The following is a 19,382-nucleotide window of genomic DNA, read 5'->3' on the forward strand; positions in this document are numbered from 1 at the left end:
AAGAGAAGAGAAGAGAAGAGAAGAGAAGAGAAGAGAAGAGAAGAGAAGAGAAGAGAAGAGAAGAGAAGAGAAGAGAAGAGAAGAGAAGAGAAGAGAAGAGAAGAGAAGAGAAGAGAAGAGAAGAGAAGAGAAGAGAAGAGAAGAGAAGAGAAGAGAAGAGAAGAGAAGAGAAGAGAAGAGAAGAGAAGAGAAGAGAAGAGAAGAGAAGAGAAGAGAAGAGAAGAGAAGAGAAGAGAAGAGAAGAGAAGAGAAGAGAAGAGAAGAGAAGAGAAGAGAAGAGAAGAGAAGAGAAGAGAAGAGAAGAGAAGAGAAGAGAAGAGAAGAGAAGAGAAGAGAAGAGAAGAGAAGAGAAGAGAAGAGAAGAGAAGAGAAGAGAAGAGAAGAGAAGAGAAGAGAAGAGAAGAGAAGAGAAGAGAAGAGAAGAGAAGAGAAGAGAAGAGAAGAGAAGAGAAGAGAAGAGAAGAGAAGAGAAGAGAAGAGAAGAGAAGAGAAGAGAAGAGAAGAGAAGAGAAGAGAAGAGAAGAGAAGAGAAGAGAAGAGAAGAGAAGAGAAGAGAAGAGAAGAGAAGAGAAGAGAAGAGAAGAGAAGAGAAGAGAAGAGAAGAGAAGAGAAGAGAAGAGAAGAGAAGAGAAGAGAAGAGAAGAGAAGAGAAGAGAAGAGAAGAGAAGAGAAGAGAAGAGAAGAGAAGAGAAGAGAAGAGAAGAGAAGAGAAGAGAAGAGAAGAGAAGAGAAGAGAAGAGAAGAGAAGAGAAGAGAAGAGAAGAGAAGAGAAGAGAAGAGAAGAGAAGAGAAGAGAAGAGAAGAGAAGAGAAGAGAAGAGAAGAGAAGAGAAGAGAAGAGAAGAGAAGAGAAGAGAAGAGAAGAGAAGAGAAGAGAAGAGAAGAGAAGAGAAGAGAAGAGAAGAGAAGAGAAGAGAAGAGAAGAGAAGAGAAGAGAAGAGAAGAGAAGAGAAGAGAAGAGAAGAGAAGAGAAGAGAAGAGAAGAGAAGAGAAGAGAAGAGAAGAGAAGAGAAGAGAAGAGAAGAGAAGAGAAGAGAAGAGAAGAGAAGAGAAGAGAAGAGAAGAGAAGAGAACTGAGGGACCGTCCTCTTGGGGCTTCACCCTCTTCTGGCAACCAGACTGTCTCAGGCTAAGGAGGAAAGCAAAGTTTGGACAAAATCTAGAGCTAGATTCTGCTAATTTTAATCACTGAGAGTAGTCACAGGAGGATTTGCCGCACCACCTCAGCAGCTTTGTGCTGCTCTACTCCTTGGGTACTAGTTACCCTGGCTGGTAGGTTTATCTGCAAAGAAACATGGAGTGTTATTTGTCCTCCCGTGGGAACAAATACTGACAGAGGGGACTGTCTGGACTAGTGTTCTTGATTGCTCTGCAAAATTTGCACCTATTCCTTCATAAGTTTCTGTGGCAAGGGTAATGGTCAAAGGTGATTTCTGAAAACAAAGTTCAGGTGCCAGTACAGAGCTTGTCCCACAGGAAGAGGACAAAAATACGTGAGACTCTCAGCTGTTTTAAATAAGCCAAGCTCCATGAGATGCTAAGAGGTCATGCAGATTCATGTCAGGTGAGGATCTGCCTGAAATCTCTTGATCAAAGCCACAGTGCCTAGCATGGCGTTTTGTAGAGTTTGGCTTTGCTTCTGTACTTATCCTAAGTTCACCTGACTGGATTTCACCTGTGTCCAAATTTACAATCTTTCCAAGCTTCATCTCTTTACACAGGCCCATTGAGGCAGGTTATGTGGCTGTGACTGCTGAAGTTATTTCATTTTTCAGTAATGATTTATTTATCGGAGGCTGAAATTATCAAAGTAAATCTGAATCCAACTTTCTTATCCATTTATGACTCAGTTGCCCACCTTACACTTGATTAAAACAGAGTTATTGGATAAAAGAGAAACCGGGACAAATTCTGAACTGATGTGTAGTGGAGTAAATTGGTTTCAGTAGAGGCACGCTGATTTACATCAAGTGAGGAACAGGAGAAAGAAAAACAAAACTGGAGTTATGCATGAAAAATAATCAAGTTGGTTGCTAATGTGAGCAGAGGGCAATTAATAGGTTTGTACACTGGATGAAAGAAGCCATGCTTTATTTTTCCTTCCACGAGTAAGCTTTTCATCCCTTTCACATTTTTAAATAGGCATTGTCTTAAAAACTGAAGCCTTTTGACTTCCCCAGCTGGTACAGTGTTGGACATACATCTTAATTTTACCTAAACTGGTTCAGTTAACATACTAAGTTAGTTAAATGTGTTCAGCATACTGCGCACACTTCCATCAGTGTCAGTTTACTCATAATGGGGTGTTGTGCATTCACATATCTGGGGTACTGCCCACACCATAATGGGGTAGTGATAGCAAGCTGCTGTCCTCAAGCTGAGTCACAGGAGCCGAACACATGCAGATGTAACTCATGTGGCTGGAAGGTGGTAGACCTATCCAGCTTCATGACCAGCAAGAGGTAAACCATGCTAGCTCAGTGAAAGTGGATCAGAGTGTATCCATGGCCAGCGAACAAGCATTAACTAGTTACATGCTGCCAACTTCATCATATAGTACAGCCTTTCATGAAGAGATGTTTTTTTGATCTTCTCCCCTCTAAGATAGCTAAGGACTTGCAAAAATATAGGTGCTTGGGTCCTCAGCTCATGTAAACAGGTGTCAGGGCATTGGGTCTGATAAAGGGATGGGGTAATGTAAAATAACTTCTCATAATGTCTATTCTATTTAATTTTAAAAATTGTGAAGTAGATGGATGGTGGAGGAAGCACAGCCTTGATCTATCTATCAACTCAGAGCACTGCCACACCTGATAGCTTTAGAAGTAATTTTTCAGCTTGTACATTCCTTTATGTTTCAGAGTAATTTTTAGTTGCAAATAACTCTCATTTTCCCCTTTATATAAACACAAATACATGCAATCCATCTCATAAATAATCTGCCATGTGTTTCCTGCTTGTTAAAAATAGATGACACCTGATTTAATGCCCAGAGAACTATTTTTTGCATTCCAAATTCACAGTTGTTTCAGGCACGGGTTAGGGCATCAGAGTCTGGTGAATTATCACAGAAATGTTGCTTATTTTCACCTGTATAATAATCTTCAAGAAACACAGTAATTGATGATTACTGCTATAGGTCCTGATCCAGCAAAGCACTTAAGCACATGCTGAGATCTACCCATGTGAGTAATCTCACTGATTTCAGTGGGGCTACTTGCACGATTAAAAGTTAGTCTTGCTGAAGTGCTCTGCTGGATTTGGGCCGTGGTGGTTTATGTCATGTGAGCCACATATCTTGAAAAGAAATTCCATGGTAAATAACAGATAACTTTGTTAGAAGGAGAGAGAGACAGTTCACTATCCTTAGTGGTCCTACAGGCCTTATTCAGAGATCACACAGCTGTGCTGCCTTATCCTGCTGCTAAGCAGTTGTTTGTGTACAGAAGAAGTACCACAGAAATAGCTTTTGCTGTACTTGCACATTAATTTTTCTGGAAATCACAGTTTGTCTCTTATACAACTTTGTCTCATTGGGGGTTGCCTGGTTGCATTTTTTACATCATGGACAGCCCACAAAATCAAATCCCTTGTGATTTCACAATGCTCAGAGAATTGATGCAGTAACCCTTTGTTTTCCTTTTCTTCTAACCTCTGATTGTTGGGAGCACAGCTCTCTTTAAATTTGTATCTTCTAATTCTTTTGCTACTTTGGCACCATCCCATGCTCTTGAGATAAAATCCTAGCCTAAAGCTGAGAAGTCTTTTTCAGTGGAAGTTTTCTTGCAACTGATGCACTTCAAGGCAGATCTTAGGTACTGATGAATCAGCCTTTTCAGAGACAAGATTACTTTGTTGGAAAACTCCTGGCCAGCTTTATTTCTAACTACTTATTTAGTAACTACTCAGGTTATTCTGGCTCACACTTTGTTTTCCTTGCTTTTCTTTAATAAAGTGTCAAGGGGAATTTTTGAAGGACATAATGGGTTTAGGAGCTGGAATCCCCCAGAAAGGAGGTGGTGTCAGAATTCCTATACTGCTTAGAAGTCCTTAGTGTCCTATGGTCAATACACTGCTTTCTCCCTCCTTTGACTCACATCATTCCTTGGTTTTTTGCTTCTTCTAAGAAACTGATAATTAGACAAAGATATGTTTTTACTTTGCAATGGAAATTGCTGACATATGACTTCAGTGAAGCTTATCCAAATGTCAACTGCTGGCTATTAGGAGTAAATCCAGCAGAGGCAAAAAGGGAAGAAAGCTTTTGTTAGACTTTAAACTACTACCAATCTCTCCACCTTTACAAATACGGAGATCTACACCTTACATGAACAGCTGCACTGTTGTGTTTCCTCCTGTGCTCTCAAGCTTTGAAACCCTCTGGGAACACCAGGCCTTTTCAGCTGAAAGCAATGAGGTGGTGTGTCCTACCTTTCACTGTGAGGAGAGTCTCGGTAGGAATCAGGGGTCTCTCTCGCATGCCGGAGGAAACTGTTTCCTTCCCGTGGCCCACCAATACCATTGAGGCGGCCCCGGGGCCCCACTGGGCTGGTGTGCCTGCTGTTTTCCATGGAGGAGCTGATGAGCACTGAGTGGCTTTCGGAGAGGATGCTTTCAGTGTGGCCATTACTCCAGCTAGAGAGCAGCAACCAGGAAAGGAGAAGGGAGGGGAGCATGAGAGGGTGCTTCGGTGGCAAATGCAGATAAGCAAAAGTTTAGCCAGGGCAAAAAAAGGGCTCTGCTGCTGCTTGGGATGTGCAGCATAACCTTCAGGTTGGTAACTGGGGCTGAAGAGTTTTGTGAATTGTATGAATACACATACATCGAGATAATTTTGCATGTGTGGATAAAAGAAGAGGGAAGGAGGGCTTTCCAGTCACCTGGACTCTCACTCATTTAGCAGTTTGCATATACTAAAAATCACTGTAACAGCACTGGAATGTTGTTCAATCAATAAAGTTCTTTGTAAATTCCTGGGAAGATAGTTAGGTGACACGACATCAAATATTGTTAGTCTTAAAACAAAAACACTATGAAGGGAGCATACATTTTCCTAGGTTTGTTTTTTTTTACACATCTTTTCGGTTTTGCAACAGCAGTAGATCATATACTACAGCTGCTGTTTGCCTTTCCTTTCCAGTACCTGTGGCTGGGTGTCTGCGTGACTGTCACGGAGTGATGTGTTGTTGAGGTGTAGTGGCTTGTAGAAAAAGAAGTCTCTGTTTCTCTCTCGATGACATGCTCGCTGGAGATGACGTTTTTTGAAACGTACTGCTGAAAAACACCAGACAAACCTCATGTTTACAAACTGCAATTCACAGCACATTTGCAGACATAATTTCCAATCTTTCCCCCCTTCCCTCCAAGTCACAAATTTTTACATGTGCCAAAGCACAAACTTTGTCACTTAAAAAGAGGCAGAAACTACACTGACACACGAGCACATTCATGTACAAGTCTGCATACATGCTCCATCTAAACTCAAAGTAGAAGGAAAAAAATGAGGAAATTAGCAAAGGTCTGCATGCCAATCAGTCCATAAACAACATAAATATTTAACAAGGGAATGAGAAGTCTAAATGGATAGAGACCTGAAAAGGCACCCCCCTTTACTACCAGAAACATCAAACATACTATTCTCTGATGGAGAAGAGAGCAGTAGTAAGCAGTAGCAATTGTTCATTGCAAGATAACAATCCGGGCAGCAAATAACTATTTTCAGTGCCTGTGGATGCAGGACTGGGGCAGGCCTATTCATCAGGGGATGTTCTGAAGAATGGGTCAAAACCTCCTGAGATGAGGCTGGAGGTGTGCAGTGCCCAAACTCCCACACAACTTTCATGTGGAGGTCCCCCAGTGCTGCTGTTGGTAGGACTCTCCATTCTCCTCAGCGGGGAATCCTGGTTTCTCTCTCTTAATAATCTGACTATGGATTTAGGTCTTTTGAGGGGAAATATTGGAAGCTGAGCTCTTCTGAAAAGGTGTCCTGGCCTTAACCAAGGTGGGAGCACTGCCACTGACTTAGCAGAGCCAGGACTCACCCCTGCAACAAGCAGTCATGAGTATGTACAGTGATGGTGGAGCAGGAGAACTGGGATGGCTTAAGGTGGCAGGAAGCCACCATTCCCTCTGGGCACCAGGCTTCCCTGGGAAAGGGAGGAGAGGAGGAAGTGGCTACAGGCAGCGTGAGCCCTGGCCTCTAAGGCCTTCAACATTAGTTGAAGAGTAACTCTGCTCTGACAAATGGCTGGGGCATGCTGATGGAGTATCTGTCCCATCTCCCCAGCCACTGCTACTATCCAGGTGAGATCTACATTCAGACCTCTGAGGGGGCTGTCCCTACTCACCAACCATCAGGCCAAGGGCAGTAGGAAGAGCAAGACACATGTGTATGAAGAAATCGATCCCTACAGCACTTAGTCCTGCTGTAGAGCTGTTAGTATTTTTTTCTGAGGTGCTTTTCTTGCTTTCAGTGTCCTAGATCCATAGGCACAGCTGCAGCACTGAGACATGCCCCAGTGAATGGTTATCTGCAGAAAAATATCTCATTTTACGCATATTTTTTGCAAAGTTCCTAATGGTTTCTCGGTGGAGAAAGACAGGAGAATTCAGTCACCAGCCTGCAGCTGGTAGAAGTTTAAAAGCTGCAGGGCAATATTTGCTGTGGCACTGGCAGCCTAGGCTGAAATAAAGGCAGTAAAACCTACGTTCACCAGCTGGACATTATCTGACGGTGGGTTGGGGTGGTGTGGCCCGTTGGCCATGTTCATCACATTGTTCCTTTCCGAGCGCAGGCTCTGCCGAAGGCGGTCATGCAACTTTTTCCTCTGCTTCCTGTGCATGAAACATGGAAACGATTTTTATAGACAAAGGGAAAGCAGCTGCACCTTTCAGCATGTTGATGATGATGACAATAATAACATCACTTTTTTTGCCAGCACTTTCCCCATCACTGCACCACAGGTCTCATTGCAGCTGGAGATGTGGGAACCTGTACAGGGGGAAGGATGTGTGGGAACCCTTCCAGGAGTCAGCAGGACACAGAGGGATGGGAAAAAGTGCAAAGAAGAAGAAAGCCATTCCTAAGCCATGGTCTGTCTCAGAAGGAGTTCTTTTCTGCACTCAGAAAGGAGGGGGGAGACATTTTAACCCATCCATCTTCACTCACGCACTGTGGCCATGGCCACATTTCTGACAGCCTACTGGGTTATGCTTGTCCATTCACAGAGCGAGCTGAGGTGGCCTTGCCTCAGGACTTGCTTGCGGCCACTGGAAAATGTGGCATGTGCCATGATCTTTGTGATATGGCACCTACACATTTTTTGTGGGATTCATCCCCTACCTCAACGGTGCACTCCAAATACATAAATATGTTACAGAAGTGAAGGGTGCAGAGGAAGCCTCAGAAACAAAGTGAGTGAGTGTGTAGGTATGATTGAGCTTGCATCTATCCTGGCAGCTCTGGAAGGTTTTGTTACAGAAACATCAAATTAACTCTGGAACCTAATGATTAGCAGGGGGAGGCCAAGGTTGTGAATGCATTCATTAGAACCATCTATCAACTAATGGCATGGTCTCTGGCTGACTTGTATGCTTCTAGCATGCCCTGTCCTCAGCCAATCCTTCTCCAGTTGCTAATCCTTCTAGCTCTTCTCAAAAGACTTCAGGAGATTATTACAAGCTGTCAGTAACAAAACGAAGTAAATTAAAACCTGGTGCTGTGAAGGCCATGAAGAACACACTAAATAGAACACCAGAATAAATAACCAGAGAAAGAGCTATTCCATTTTATATGTAATTTATTGATATTTCCCAGCTTTGATTATAGTGAAGAACTTCCACCATCCTGCCACAGAATCCAGGGAAATGACAGACACAGGCTCCATCATACTGCTGAGTGCATATGACCTTGACTGTGGCAAGAACTAAAATACACACAATTCCCTAAGCCGTATGCAGAAGTGCAGATAGTTTTAGCAGGGTAAAACTGTGTAAGATATAACCATTTTCAATCCTGTTTTGAACTCAAGGGGACTATTCCAAGCTTTCCAATAAGAAGGGAAAGGGAAAACAATTAATATGCTGAAGCTTGATAGCCAGGAAAGCTTAAAGGCAAAGAAAACATGACTTGACACACTGTATTTTACATATTTTCTCTCCGTGTATGTGCCTGTACAGTGGAAGATGTTTAATTTATGTCACTCCACATGAATGGTATAAGCAGACATGTCTGCCTTGGAAATGCTCTTGTCTCAGCAAGACACAGTCCCTGGTCCATGTGGGCTTTGTGTTTGGAGGACAACCACGACTTAGGACAATCTTAGGACACACAGGTGGTTAAAGTGGATGGAGAGTGCAGTGCCAGGAGATATTTTAGCAGCCACCCAAAGACTTGACTGGGCTGAGAAGCAACACACACAAAGGTTTAACCTGATGTTACAGTATCACTTCATAAGACCTTGGAGACCTTGGCAGATGAGGACAACCTGAGTACCCTGACATGGTAGAGAAAGTGGGTTCTAGAGGGAGTTTTTGTTCATCATCTATGGGTCTGAGATCCTGGCACATATTGCCTGGGAGTCTCCCCCTAGGAAACTGCATTATTTTCCAACTTCAGTGATCAATGTGTTTGCATTTTGCATGCTTCCATGTGTGCTCTTTGTCCTCTAGTAAAAGGACACTAACTAAACCCAGAAATTACTACAGGAAACTGAGAAGAAAGAATAATGGGAAAGCTAATGTATACTTCAGTTATTCTGAGAAGCCTTTTCCTTAATGCAAATGACTTGCAAATAAAGTACATCTGAATTAAGACTCAGTGTCAGAACATACTGCCTTAGCATTTGACCTGCAGTACCTCTTGCAAGGAGACTAACAAAAACTAAATCATTACATTTTATTTATTGTGTTCTTCTAACATCATCCCAGGATCTCCCCCAGTTTCTGGGTTTACCCCTATCAGGAAGAAGAGCATGCAGGGAACATCTCACAAATAGCAGTCTTTCACCACTGCTGCACTTGGAGGGCCATGAACTGGCAGCTCACTTTCACTCTCATCAGCTGTGTTTGAGAACACTTGGCTTTTGGCTGGCAGTGATCACTGATGTTTGCGACAAACCATGACAAAGCATCCAGACCCCTGATGGATTCTGGGTGCTCTTTATATAGGAAACTGTGTTTCAGGACCTTGACTAAATGTTTGTTGAAATTCATGGGGATGTTTTGACTGATTTTGATGAACTTTGGACCAGAAAAGGTATTGTTTAACTGCCCTGACTTGGCAGTTGTGATTTCTAAAAGCAATAGTTGATCTTATTCTTTACTACTGTTTCAGTCATTCCCCACTGATCACTGGTAGAAGACTGTGGGTGGGAGCAGCATTTGTGTGTGGCTGGACTCTCACTGAGGGATCCAAATGATTCCCCTCCTCCCTCCCTTTTAACACATCCCTTATTGGTGGGGCTTTCAAGGAAAAACAATAACCTAACTGTCAATAAGGCCCTGCAACAGTTAATCAGATTTATACAAATGTGGAAGATTTATGATAAGGGTTTGCTGTGTTTTGGTGAGAGATTTATAAGAGCAGCCAGAGGTTCTGGCAGCACAAATCCTGCTGATGTTTAGTGTAATTTATGGCCCAGAGTGCCTCATGCGTATTTGAGAGTCACCCCCGGTAATTTAAAGAGACTGACAGAATACATTTAAATGTCTACTTTTGCACTGAGAGCACTTCTGTGTTCAGTTCTTTGGCTTTCGGCATCTAGTAACTTTTAGCACCATTAATCTTGCCTCAGGTACAAACAAACTAGGCCGATACCTAAAATTTACTGCTAGAGACCAACATGATTCCAGTTTTTTCCTTTCCAGCTGGGGAGAACAGATGGAATGGGTGGTAGATAAATAATTTCAAGCCAGTGAAATTTGCTCAAGTACATTTGAAGGGTGTGAAACCTTTCAGATACCTGTCTTATTTTTGCACTGATGATGGACATAGAGACCTGCACCTGTCTGACTTGGACCAGAACACCCTGGCCACAGGTTGGACTCCTGATCTCAGCTTTGGAGAAACCCAGATACAATCTTATGCTCAGAGGAGTAGAAGCGACAGTCAACTGGGAAGGCCTTAACCAACAACCACAGATATAAAAAAGAATATAGTTTACTTGGTTTTGCAGTAGGCCACCACACACATGATGCCAACTACTAGAAGAGCAATGCAAATGCCAGTTATGGTCAGCACCCGTTTCTGGTACAGTTCCTCAGCTTCTAGAAAGGGACAAAAACAGAGAAGGTCATAACATGGAGGATGGTTAGGCAAGGAGCACACAGTCAACATCTGACATGCTACAAATCACTGCACAGATTCACACAGCCACAGAAAAAACACAGCCACCACACTTCAAACAGAGTCATTATTGACCACAAGGAGAACAGGACTACACCATAAGCTCTCAACACAGTACTGGGGATGAATGATCATCTGTACAATTATAGTCAAAAGTAATTTTTTTTTTTAAGTCAACAATAATAATATCTAAGAAACAATTTTACCATTGACAAACATTCTGCATTTGCTGGAATTAAAAATGCAATGCACTAAGGTAATAACATGAATTTGCAAATGCTTTGCAAGTTTTACTCTGCAAAGACAGCTGAAGGCAAATTTTAAAGGCCTTAAGAGAATTTTTTTAAAAAATTTTTTAAAAAATCATTTTCATATCCAATCTCCCTCTGCCCCCATGCCAATTTAAATCTCAGTTGTCTTTACAGGAGAGATTTCAAAATATCCTTCTACATTTGAGACATGAGCTTGGCTTGTAATTCTATCACCAATGGAAATGAAGACAGTTTTTGAGCTATGGTCATAAAATTCAGACTTCTTCTCCAGTGCTCCTCCAAAACCACAACAATATCAACAACTAACAGTGCCTTGTGTCAGAGAAATGCTGAGTTTCTACTTGTGTCTCTTTGTGTTCTGCAGAGGAACTGCTCGATGTAGAGTGGCAGCTTGCTCAGTGATGACAACTTCTTACCAATTTCAGTCATCAGAGATATTTCACTTTTGTAAAGACATTAGTAGCACCGGTAATGTTGGGTTGGAGCTACCCATGCATTCCAGCCTTGTTCATACTCAGCAGAGAGCATCACTGCGTGCTGGACTGGGGAAACATTTATGCAAGGACTGCTGAAACAGAGGTGCATTCTGTGTTGATTCAAATCTGGAGGCAGATTTGCATTCCTGCCTTTAGGCCAAAAATAGGTGTCTAGCTTTTCTCAAGTCTTACTTTGTTTTAGTAGACAATCCAGAAAACTTGCCCTGGAGGATCCAGACAGGACTGTGGCCTTAGATCAGATTGCAATATTGACTACAGCTGGAATACCAGCAGGTGACTAAAAATAAATGAACAAATAAAAACTGCACAGCTCTGCACTACCATTGGGATAAATGCCTGTATTATTCCTGCTGGAAGAGACTTACATGAACGTAAAAGGCTTGTGGGACAATTCACCAGAAGGTACAGATATGCACAATGATTCCTCACATGTGCCATGAGTCTCTGTCCCCAAGTTCAGGCACTTAAATGATGTGCTGTCATAAACGCCATGCCAGTTTTGGAGAAAATGCTCCCTACTGAAGAGGGAACAGTCATTTCTCCTATGTGTTCCCTCAGCTTATCTAGTTTATTTTTAAAGTTGCTGTGGGCAAATGGCAAATATTCCATGCAACAAACCACAAAGCAAAAAGAAATTTTAATTTCTCTGATACAATGCACCTCACCATGGAACAATTTTGTCCTACAAGCCAAACCCGCTGTAAACCAAAACACCAGCACACAGGTCATGAACACATCAGACAAAATTAACAGTACGGATTATTAACAAGGGAGAGGGGGTAAGAAGTGAGTTTGGTAAAACTAGGATGTTGCAAAAATGTATTAAAGAAAACAAAAATATAACTCGAAGAGCAGAAAAGTCAGAAAATGAAAGGAAGAAAGGGCTGAAACTCCAAACCAGGACAAAGAGAAAAAGAGATAGGTGAAGTATAGGGAAAGACAAGGTTAAAGGGTTGTGAAGTCAGCTGCAGGCGTGGCACAGCATGCTTGATACTGGAAAAAACAGAGTGAAAAAATGCTTGGGGGAAAAAAAAAAAGGCTGAAGCAGAGTGTGAAGGGATTTCTCATACAGCATAACTCCTTGCCTAGGCTAGTTAATGGCACTTGATCCCCTTACCATTTTGCCCCTTCTGAAAGTGCTTATTAGCTGTGAAATGGTGTATTATGAGGATGTCACAGGAAACAGGAGAATGGCACTAAGAAATTTAGGGGCAAATTTGAAATGCTTTGAATTTTTTTTTTTTTTTTGGTGGTCATGCTGTCAGCTGTTAGCTTGTGAAAGCAAAATGAATAAGGACATATCAACCCATTCTTACTGAAGTGAAAGGAAGAGGAGGAAGGAGATTAATTAACAGTGGAAACTCTGCTTGGTTGTTTATACTCAGGGAAAGACTGCACTGATTCCAAGATGTTTAATCCAGACTGAGGCTGTTGCAGATGTACTGGGTGGCTGGCTGGTGATGGCCTTGCTAAGGCCAGTGGATTGAGGTTCACTGCTTGTCTGATGGCACTGGCATGTCTGCTGGACCTGTAGGTCTTGAGGGGCATGAAGAGGTAAACCCCTGGGTCTGCTTTCATTGCTTTAATCCCCTCCTGTGCCCTTAGAAATTAGAATACATAGGATGATGCAGCTTGACATGGTCTACATGAATGGCAGCACTGCCAGGCCTTTCCTCAAACCATGGAGAGAACGGCTGCCTGGGAAGGCACACATGTCCAGGGCATGTCTTGCCCAACAAACCAGTAAGCCCCCATGTAAACCTCGCTGTGTGCCTGGCTGACTGGGGGACACTTGGGTGTCCTGCAGGGGCCCCTGTGAGCAGCAGAGGATGCTGCCAGCTGGGCTGGGCTGGGCTGGGGATCCTGGACACAGCTCTGCAGTCGACATGGTGTCTTGGGGACAAGCCTTAGCCTCTGCGTCTAGGCCAGAAGAGTTTTGTGAAGCAGGGACTGACTCCTGTGGGCCACTCATGGTTATACTGGGTCTCACCCCAAAACTGCCCTCTCTCTCTGACCAGTGGTAACATTTACAGAGTCAGTTAATGATGCCCAGCCAAATAATAGGTGTTTGAAAAAAAATTAATAGCAGCCCTCGGGAAAAGTCCATAATGTATGTGCGGTGAGAATTTAGAAAAGTTTTTAGCCTGTTAAGTATTAAAAATTGTTTGAGTATTTTTTTTCCCCTGCAGAATGCTAGGAAAATCAAATCAACATGAGATTTGAGGAAAGATATTAAATCTTTCTATGTGCAGCCTTTTGTATATGCACATTATGCAACTATTTCACATCACCCTAATTTATACATAATGGATGATATATATGGTCTTAAATTTTCTCTGGTTTAAAGTTTTTCTTCTTACAGGTCTCAGGGGATTTTAAAATAATTTCATTCCAAGAGGTGGTTCCACTGATGTAATTTCATATATAAAGCAAAATTTGAAAGTCAGTTTTTAAAAAGATTTTAATTAATTCATTATATGTTAATGTAGCCATACATCTTCTACTTCAATATAGTATTTATGAGTGAGAATTAATATTACCTTGTGATAATAATAATAACAACAATAAACTGGGTTGTGAGAGATTTTTAAAGTTTGGACTTGTAATGTTTTTTCCACAGTTCACAGCTTAAGCTAATGACATTTTGTGGGGGGCATTTTTAATAAGAACATGAACTAAAACTGTGTGAAAAGCATCACTGGCTAGTTCTTCTCATTTGATGGTAATTTTAGGAGACTCCAAACTAAAAGTGACCTGAATTCCAAGTTAGCCTATTCAAGAGATGCATTATTTGCACTCTTGATTACTAAATGTTAGTCAGATAAGTACAGTCTCTGCATGAAGAGGGCTTATAAAATCTATTTCTATTATATTTAAGCTGAAATGACAGTACCTACTGCCAGTATTCTTGGTTGGGTACAACTGAGTTTAGTATTAGAAATATTTAATATATTTGCTGACTTGAGGATCTGGAGTCTAGCTATAAACCTCTACTTAAGTTCCTAAATAACTTTCAGTTTACTTCTAATTTACAGACCTAGAAATGAAAGTATATATGCAACATTTACACATATGTATGTGCATCTAATTTGCAAAACGAGAGCTCAAAACTGCAAATTTGCAAAATTTTAAGTGGCTGTAACATCTTTTTTTGTAGACTATTTAGTAATTTTGCTTAATGCTTACAGTGTTTGCACAATCCAACAACCCTAGAAGAACTCAGCCAAAGCAAATGTCAAAACTACTCAAAATTGCAAGGCAGAAAAATGAATACAATCTTTTATGATTACTTCAGTAATTCCTAGAATTCCTTAGGTCTGGAACATCCTAACAGTATTACCATTTTATTGAGTTGATCTTCACTAACATTTTGACAAGGGTTGCTGTTATAGCTGTATGATCCCTTCTAAAGCATAAAGAAATTGGTTAGGAATTGAAAAGGGGAGGTGTAGAAAAAAATAAAATAAAAAGGAGTTTATCTCTTAGGCTCTAAAATCTGCAGGCTAAAAGGAATGATTGGTCCATACCCATAAATTCAATCCCAAGATGCTCTGCCAATGCAGAAAGTTGACAAAAAAAAGAAAGAAAAAGGAAAAAGTTTCAGAAAAGAGCAACACACTGTACTCAAAAATAAATCACATATGAGAATTGCAGCTATTCTGTGTCCGCATATGAAACAGGACAAAGGGGTGTATGATTACATGGGCAGTGCTCAAGTGTGCCTCTGCAAGCTACATGACCAGACCTTCTGCAAGGGTTACACACCAAAATAAGTATGGGGGATCTGAACAGCCACAGTGCAAGGAACGCAGCAGGAACCATTAACTCAATGGTTTTACCGAGGTGAAGGGGGCTATGGCCTGAGGATGCCAAGTGAAACGGCTGATTGTTTTTAAAATTGAATCATGAGAACACAGGGATGCATTACAAGGGACAGTACCCCCCTGCAAACGGATCATGCATTGCCCTCCCTTCTGGCCCCGATCCTGTCCTCGGTATGCAGCTCCTTGCTCTTGTCGATTGTAACTTGGAGGTGGTTGGGATGGTTTATTCAACACTGGGAGCCCTTCTCAGCTTTGCAAACTGACTGTGGGAAGGATCTCAATGAGTCAGCCCCTCTTCCCCTGCATTTGGGCTGCGCTGCTTCGGCAGGGCACAAGCTGACTGGCTGGATGCACCCTGGGATGCAGGGTCTGGTGCCATATACATGGGTCATAAGTTTAAATTAGCACTCCCAGGCCCCAGCAGCTGAGTATGTGGAGTTACACAGGTTTTCCCCCAGCAGGTACCCTAGGATGCCCTTCCCACAGGGACAACTCCGTAACTGTGGTAGCTCTCACTTTCTTTGGGCTTGTGTGCTGTGAAATTTAAATCCAAGCCCAATTATCTGACCAAATGGCTATTTTATGTAGTTTGTACACATGGGGAATGCCAATTCTTTCCTGCCAGTCAGTTACTCTTAAAGGATTAAGTAATTTGGAATCCATCAAGGTCTCTTCCTAAAGAGCCAATACGACATGCCTACATGAACACTGATAATACATTAGTTGCATAGAAAGCTTGGTTAAGTCTTCAATAAAATGAATGACATGCCCATGCATATATACTTCTGTATTTATGCTTGCTTATAGGTAAGATGCCTAGCCTGGATGTAATTTAATTTTAGGGGAAGTTGTTCATATCATGCAGTTTTTATTTCAAATAATTCAATGGGAAGTTGGTATTTAAAATGGGAATATATTCTGGTTGAAAGCCCTGACAAGAAAACATACTGGAAAAACATGCATTGCTTATTCAAATCTGGTTGTCATGTAGCTCTTATTTATCTTTGGTTTTCCTAGCTACCTTCCCTAGACATGGTTAAAAGAAAGCAGAATTTCCCAACACTTCTCTTTTTATAAACAGGTCTTTATTTTTGATCTTTTCCTATCTAACTCAAAATCTCATTGCATACTTCTCATATGCAATGTGGTTTCTATTGAATATTTGTCCAGCTGTTCTAAGAAATAATTTTTAACAACTCAGTTTTCATTCCAGATGTAATTTTTGTGGGGGGCAGTACTGTAAGAAAAAAATTCGTGAGTAGTGGGTTTTTTCCCCAGAAAATGACTTAAAACTACAACTCACTGGCCATATAGTAGCACATTAGGGTCCAGGGTCTACAGATCAGGAAATGCTTTAACAGGTCCTTGGGGACTGCAGGCTGCCTGCCACAGCTGCTGCACATCCAAGCTTCGTGGTGGCTACTCTATAGCTTTAGGTGGGTGTGTAGCCTGGGCACATGGTGCTGGCCAGTGAGGGGTGAGCACAGCTGCAGATTTGTGTGGGGACCTTGCACCTGACAAGGGAAGGACCCTTTTGGATCAACTGCATGCAGCAGCAGAGACGTCCAGGGAGACTCTGAGGCAACAAGATGCCATGTTTCTTAAGTCATTATTTAGTTTTTCTTATTAAATATGGTTTGTGGGTAATGAGAAATTCTAAAAATGTTTCTTTTTCATGTAATTAGAATTGAAAACAAAGTAAAATTCCCCAAACTATCACAGAGTAGAACACCTACATGTTGTTCAATGCTGCTCGAAGGGCTGGGATTCTGTGTCTCTACACAAGGCTTAGGATCCACTTTGGATACTAAATCTTGGTTAATTTCAGTGGTACCCAGGCTGCAAAATCAATTCTGAACTTGGGATGTTAAGTCCTGCGTCTCCTGTAAAAGTGTTATCCTACAACTGATTCGAGTCTCAGAAGTATAAAAAGTGTCCTTTCTTAATTATTCTATTATGGCAATTTTAGCATTTAATGAACATCAACTAAACAGTTTATAGTGAAAAACTGTACTCTTTGACCTTGAGCAGAAGATGGACAATGACATTTTTCAAATCTGTTTGTATCATTTAGGAATCTTGGTCTCAGGACATAAAGAGTACAATTTAGGGTGCTGAAAGGCATCAAGGATGGCAGTGCTGAAAACAGTTTATGGGTCCCACGTTGAAACACTTGCCTTCAGGAACACAGGGACCACATTCAGTTCATGCCTGAGACAGCTCACAGCATGCCCCACAAGATGTTCTGTATTCACAATGCACACATAACTGTTAACTGGGGAGATAAGCAAGTCAATTGGCCCTTTGGGTAGGTCCCTGGCCCATTTGGGGCATTTGCGAGGACAAAAAGTTTACCTGTGATTATGCTCTAGAGAAGCTTCCTCAACCTTTTATTAATCCAAAGCTCTGCCAAGTGTTTCTCATCCCAAGGATCATTCTGCTCACAGTGTTGATATAAGAGTTCTCATGCATAGCTACATAAAAATTAGCCCAAACTTTTAATGTTAATTCATTACTTCAATTTTCCTCCATTTGCCTTGCTTCCTTACCTTCAAGGGAGTGAATATATGAACATTCAAATACACAAATATATCTGCATGGAACAGATGTTATTTCTGCAACACTTTTGTGGACCACTTTCTGGTGTCTTATGGACCAAAACTGGACCACCAGCCTCAAAATCAAAACTGCTGCAACAGAAAGGACATTACAGAGTCTGCCAGCCATACTCCAGAGATGGAGCAAAATTAGCACAGTTTGTTCTTTAATTTTCCGTGGTCTGCAGTGGCAGTAAGCATGTGTTGAAAGGGAAAAACTGCATGGCTGCAGTGCTCGAGGTATCTGTAGCAGTGGGGAATCTGACAGCCATCACCTCTTGGCCAGAACAGGTTGTCCTATTCTTTGGTGTGTTTGCAAAGCTGAAAGCCAAGGGACAGTCAGCCTAAACATGTGCTTTCCAGTAGTGTCCCTCACAACCATGCCCACTTTTGTTCACATTTTCAGTGACAGAAAGGAACAACATTTCTATACAAGAACTTTTCTTAAAATGCAGATCCACCTAATTTCCTGTGTCGCTTTTAAAGATATTTCTAGTCTACCATGGTAACTGAATCCTTCAGGGCTAACCAAACCACTGCCAAGTCAGTTAGCCTTGCACTCTGCTGAGACAGGGGATTTCCAGAATGCTCAGCCTTGTTTTCTTGCAAAAGGCCCTCAGCAAAGTTCATAACTTCAGAAGTCTTACAAATACCAATCCCAGGGCAGATTTCTGAAGCTAACTTTTCCTTAATACCCAAATACAGAACCTTAAAATACACTTTTGTTTCCTACTGGAACTTATGCTGTTTAACATCCTTATTTGTTCTGTACTTTGCAAAAGCTGCATCTACAGAGCTAAGTTAACACTTGGTGCAAAGTATGAGCTCGGCTTTTTAATTGCTATTTTAAAATGTAACATTTGCCTGAAGGTAATTCTTATTCTAAGACCCCTTTTTAATTGTATGGTCTGGTCTGCATTGCTTGTAATAATAAAAAGTCATATAAACGCTTCTTCATTGATTTTTTTGGTTAAATATAAATGTATCCTCACTGGACCCTTACCAAAAGTGTCATTTTAAGATTCACAGCAGTTTAAGAAACCTGAAGTTATACTGCAATTGCAAGGTAGACAGAAGTGCCAGAGTCTCACAGACATTGCCTGGGGCTCTTAGAGTAGCCTGAGGTAGGTAGTGGTGTGCTCTCTTGCTAGTGCATTTCAAGGACAGAAGGGCTGGACCAGCTTAAGTACTTACAGCTGAGCATAACTCCTGCAGTAAGGCAAGATATCTATGCATTTTCACAGAATTACAGAATCGTCTAAGTTGGAAAAGACCTTGAAGATCATCCAGTCCAACCATTAACCTAACACTGACAGTTCCCAACTACACCATATCCCTCAGCGCTATGTCAACCTGACTCTTAAACACCTCCAGGGATGGGGACTCTACCACCTCCCTGGGCAGCCCATTCCAATGCCTAAAAACCCATTCTGTAAAGAAATGCTTCCTAATATCCAGTCTAGACCTTCCCTGGTGCAACTTGAGGCCATTCCCTCTTGTCCTATTGCTTGTTACTTGGTTAAAGAGGCTCATCCCCAGCTCTCTGCAACCTCCTTTCAGGGAGCTGTAGAGGGCCATGAGGTCTCCCCTCAGCCTCCTCTTCTCCAGACTAAACACCCCCAGTTCCCTCCTCATAGGACATGTGTTCCAGAACCTGCACCAGCTCTGTTGCCCTTCTCTGGACACGCTCGAGTCATTCAATGTCCTTTTTGTAGTGAGGGGCCCAAAACTGAACACAGGTGTGGCCTCACCAGTGTCGAGTACAGGGGCAAGATCCCTTCCCTGTCCCTGCTGGCCATGCTATTGCTGATACAAGCCAGGATGCCATTGGCCTTCTTGGCCACCTGG

General features: G+C 41.9%; 1 protein-coding gene across 14 annotated transcripts in view; it reads right to left on the reverse strand.

Annotated features, from left to right (window-relative positions):
* NRG1 (neuregulin 1) overlaps positions 1–19,382 on the reverse strand; it is a 497,547-nt gene that overhangs the window by 1,813 nt on the left and 476,352 nt on the right. For 8 of the 14 annotated variants that reach the window (XM_026866199.1, XM_026866198.1, XM_026866196.1 and 5 more), the window contains 5 exons: positions 14,641–14,664; positions 10,163–10,265; positions 6,707–6,833; positions 5,143–5,273; positions 4,431–4,634 (listed from right to left, as the gene is read on the reverse strand). In XM_026866199.1, coding sequence (XP_026722000.1) covers positions 4,431–4,634; positions 5,143–5,273; positions 6,707–6,833; positions 10,163–10,265; positions 14,641–14,664 — 589 coding nt within the window. Of the gene's footprint in view, positions 1–4,426; positions 4,635–5,142; positions 5,274–6,706; positions 6,834–10,162; positions 10,266–14,640; positions 14,665–19,382 lie in introns of those variants that run through there. The other 6 variants (XM_026866194.1, XM_026866204.1, XM_026866197.1 and 3 more) reach the window with 4 other exon arrangements.

Source organism: Athene cunicularia (assembly GCF_003259725.1).
Source record: "Athene cunicularia isolate RWA chromosome Z unlocalized genomic scaffold, athCun1 chrZ_part2, whole genome shotgun sequence".
Lineage (NCBI taxonomy): Eukaryota > Metazoa > Chordata > Aves > Strigiformes > Strigidae > Athene > Athene cunicularia.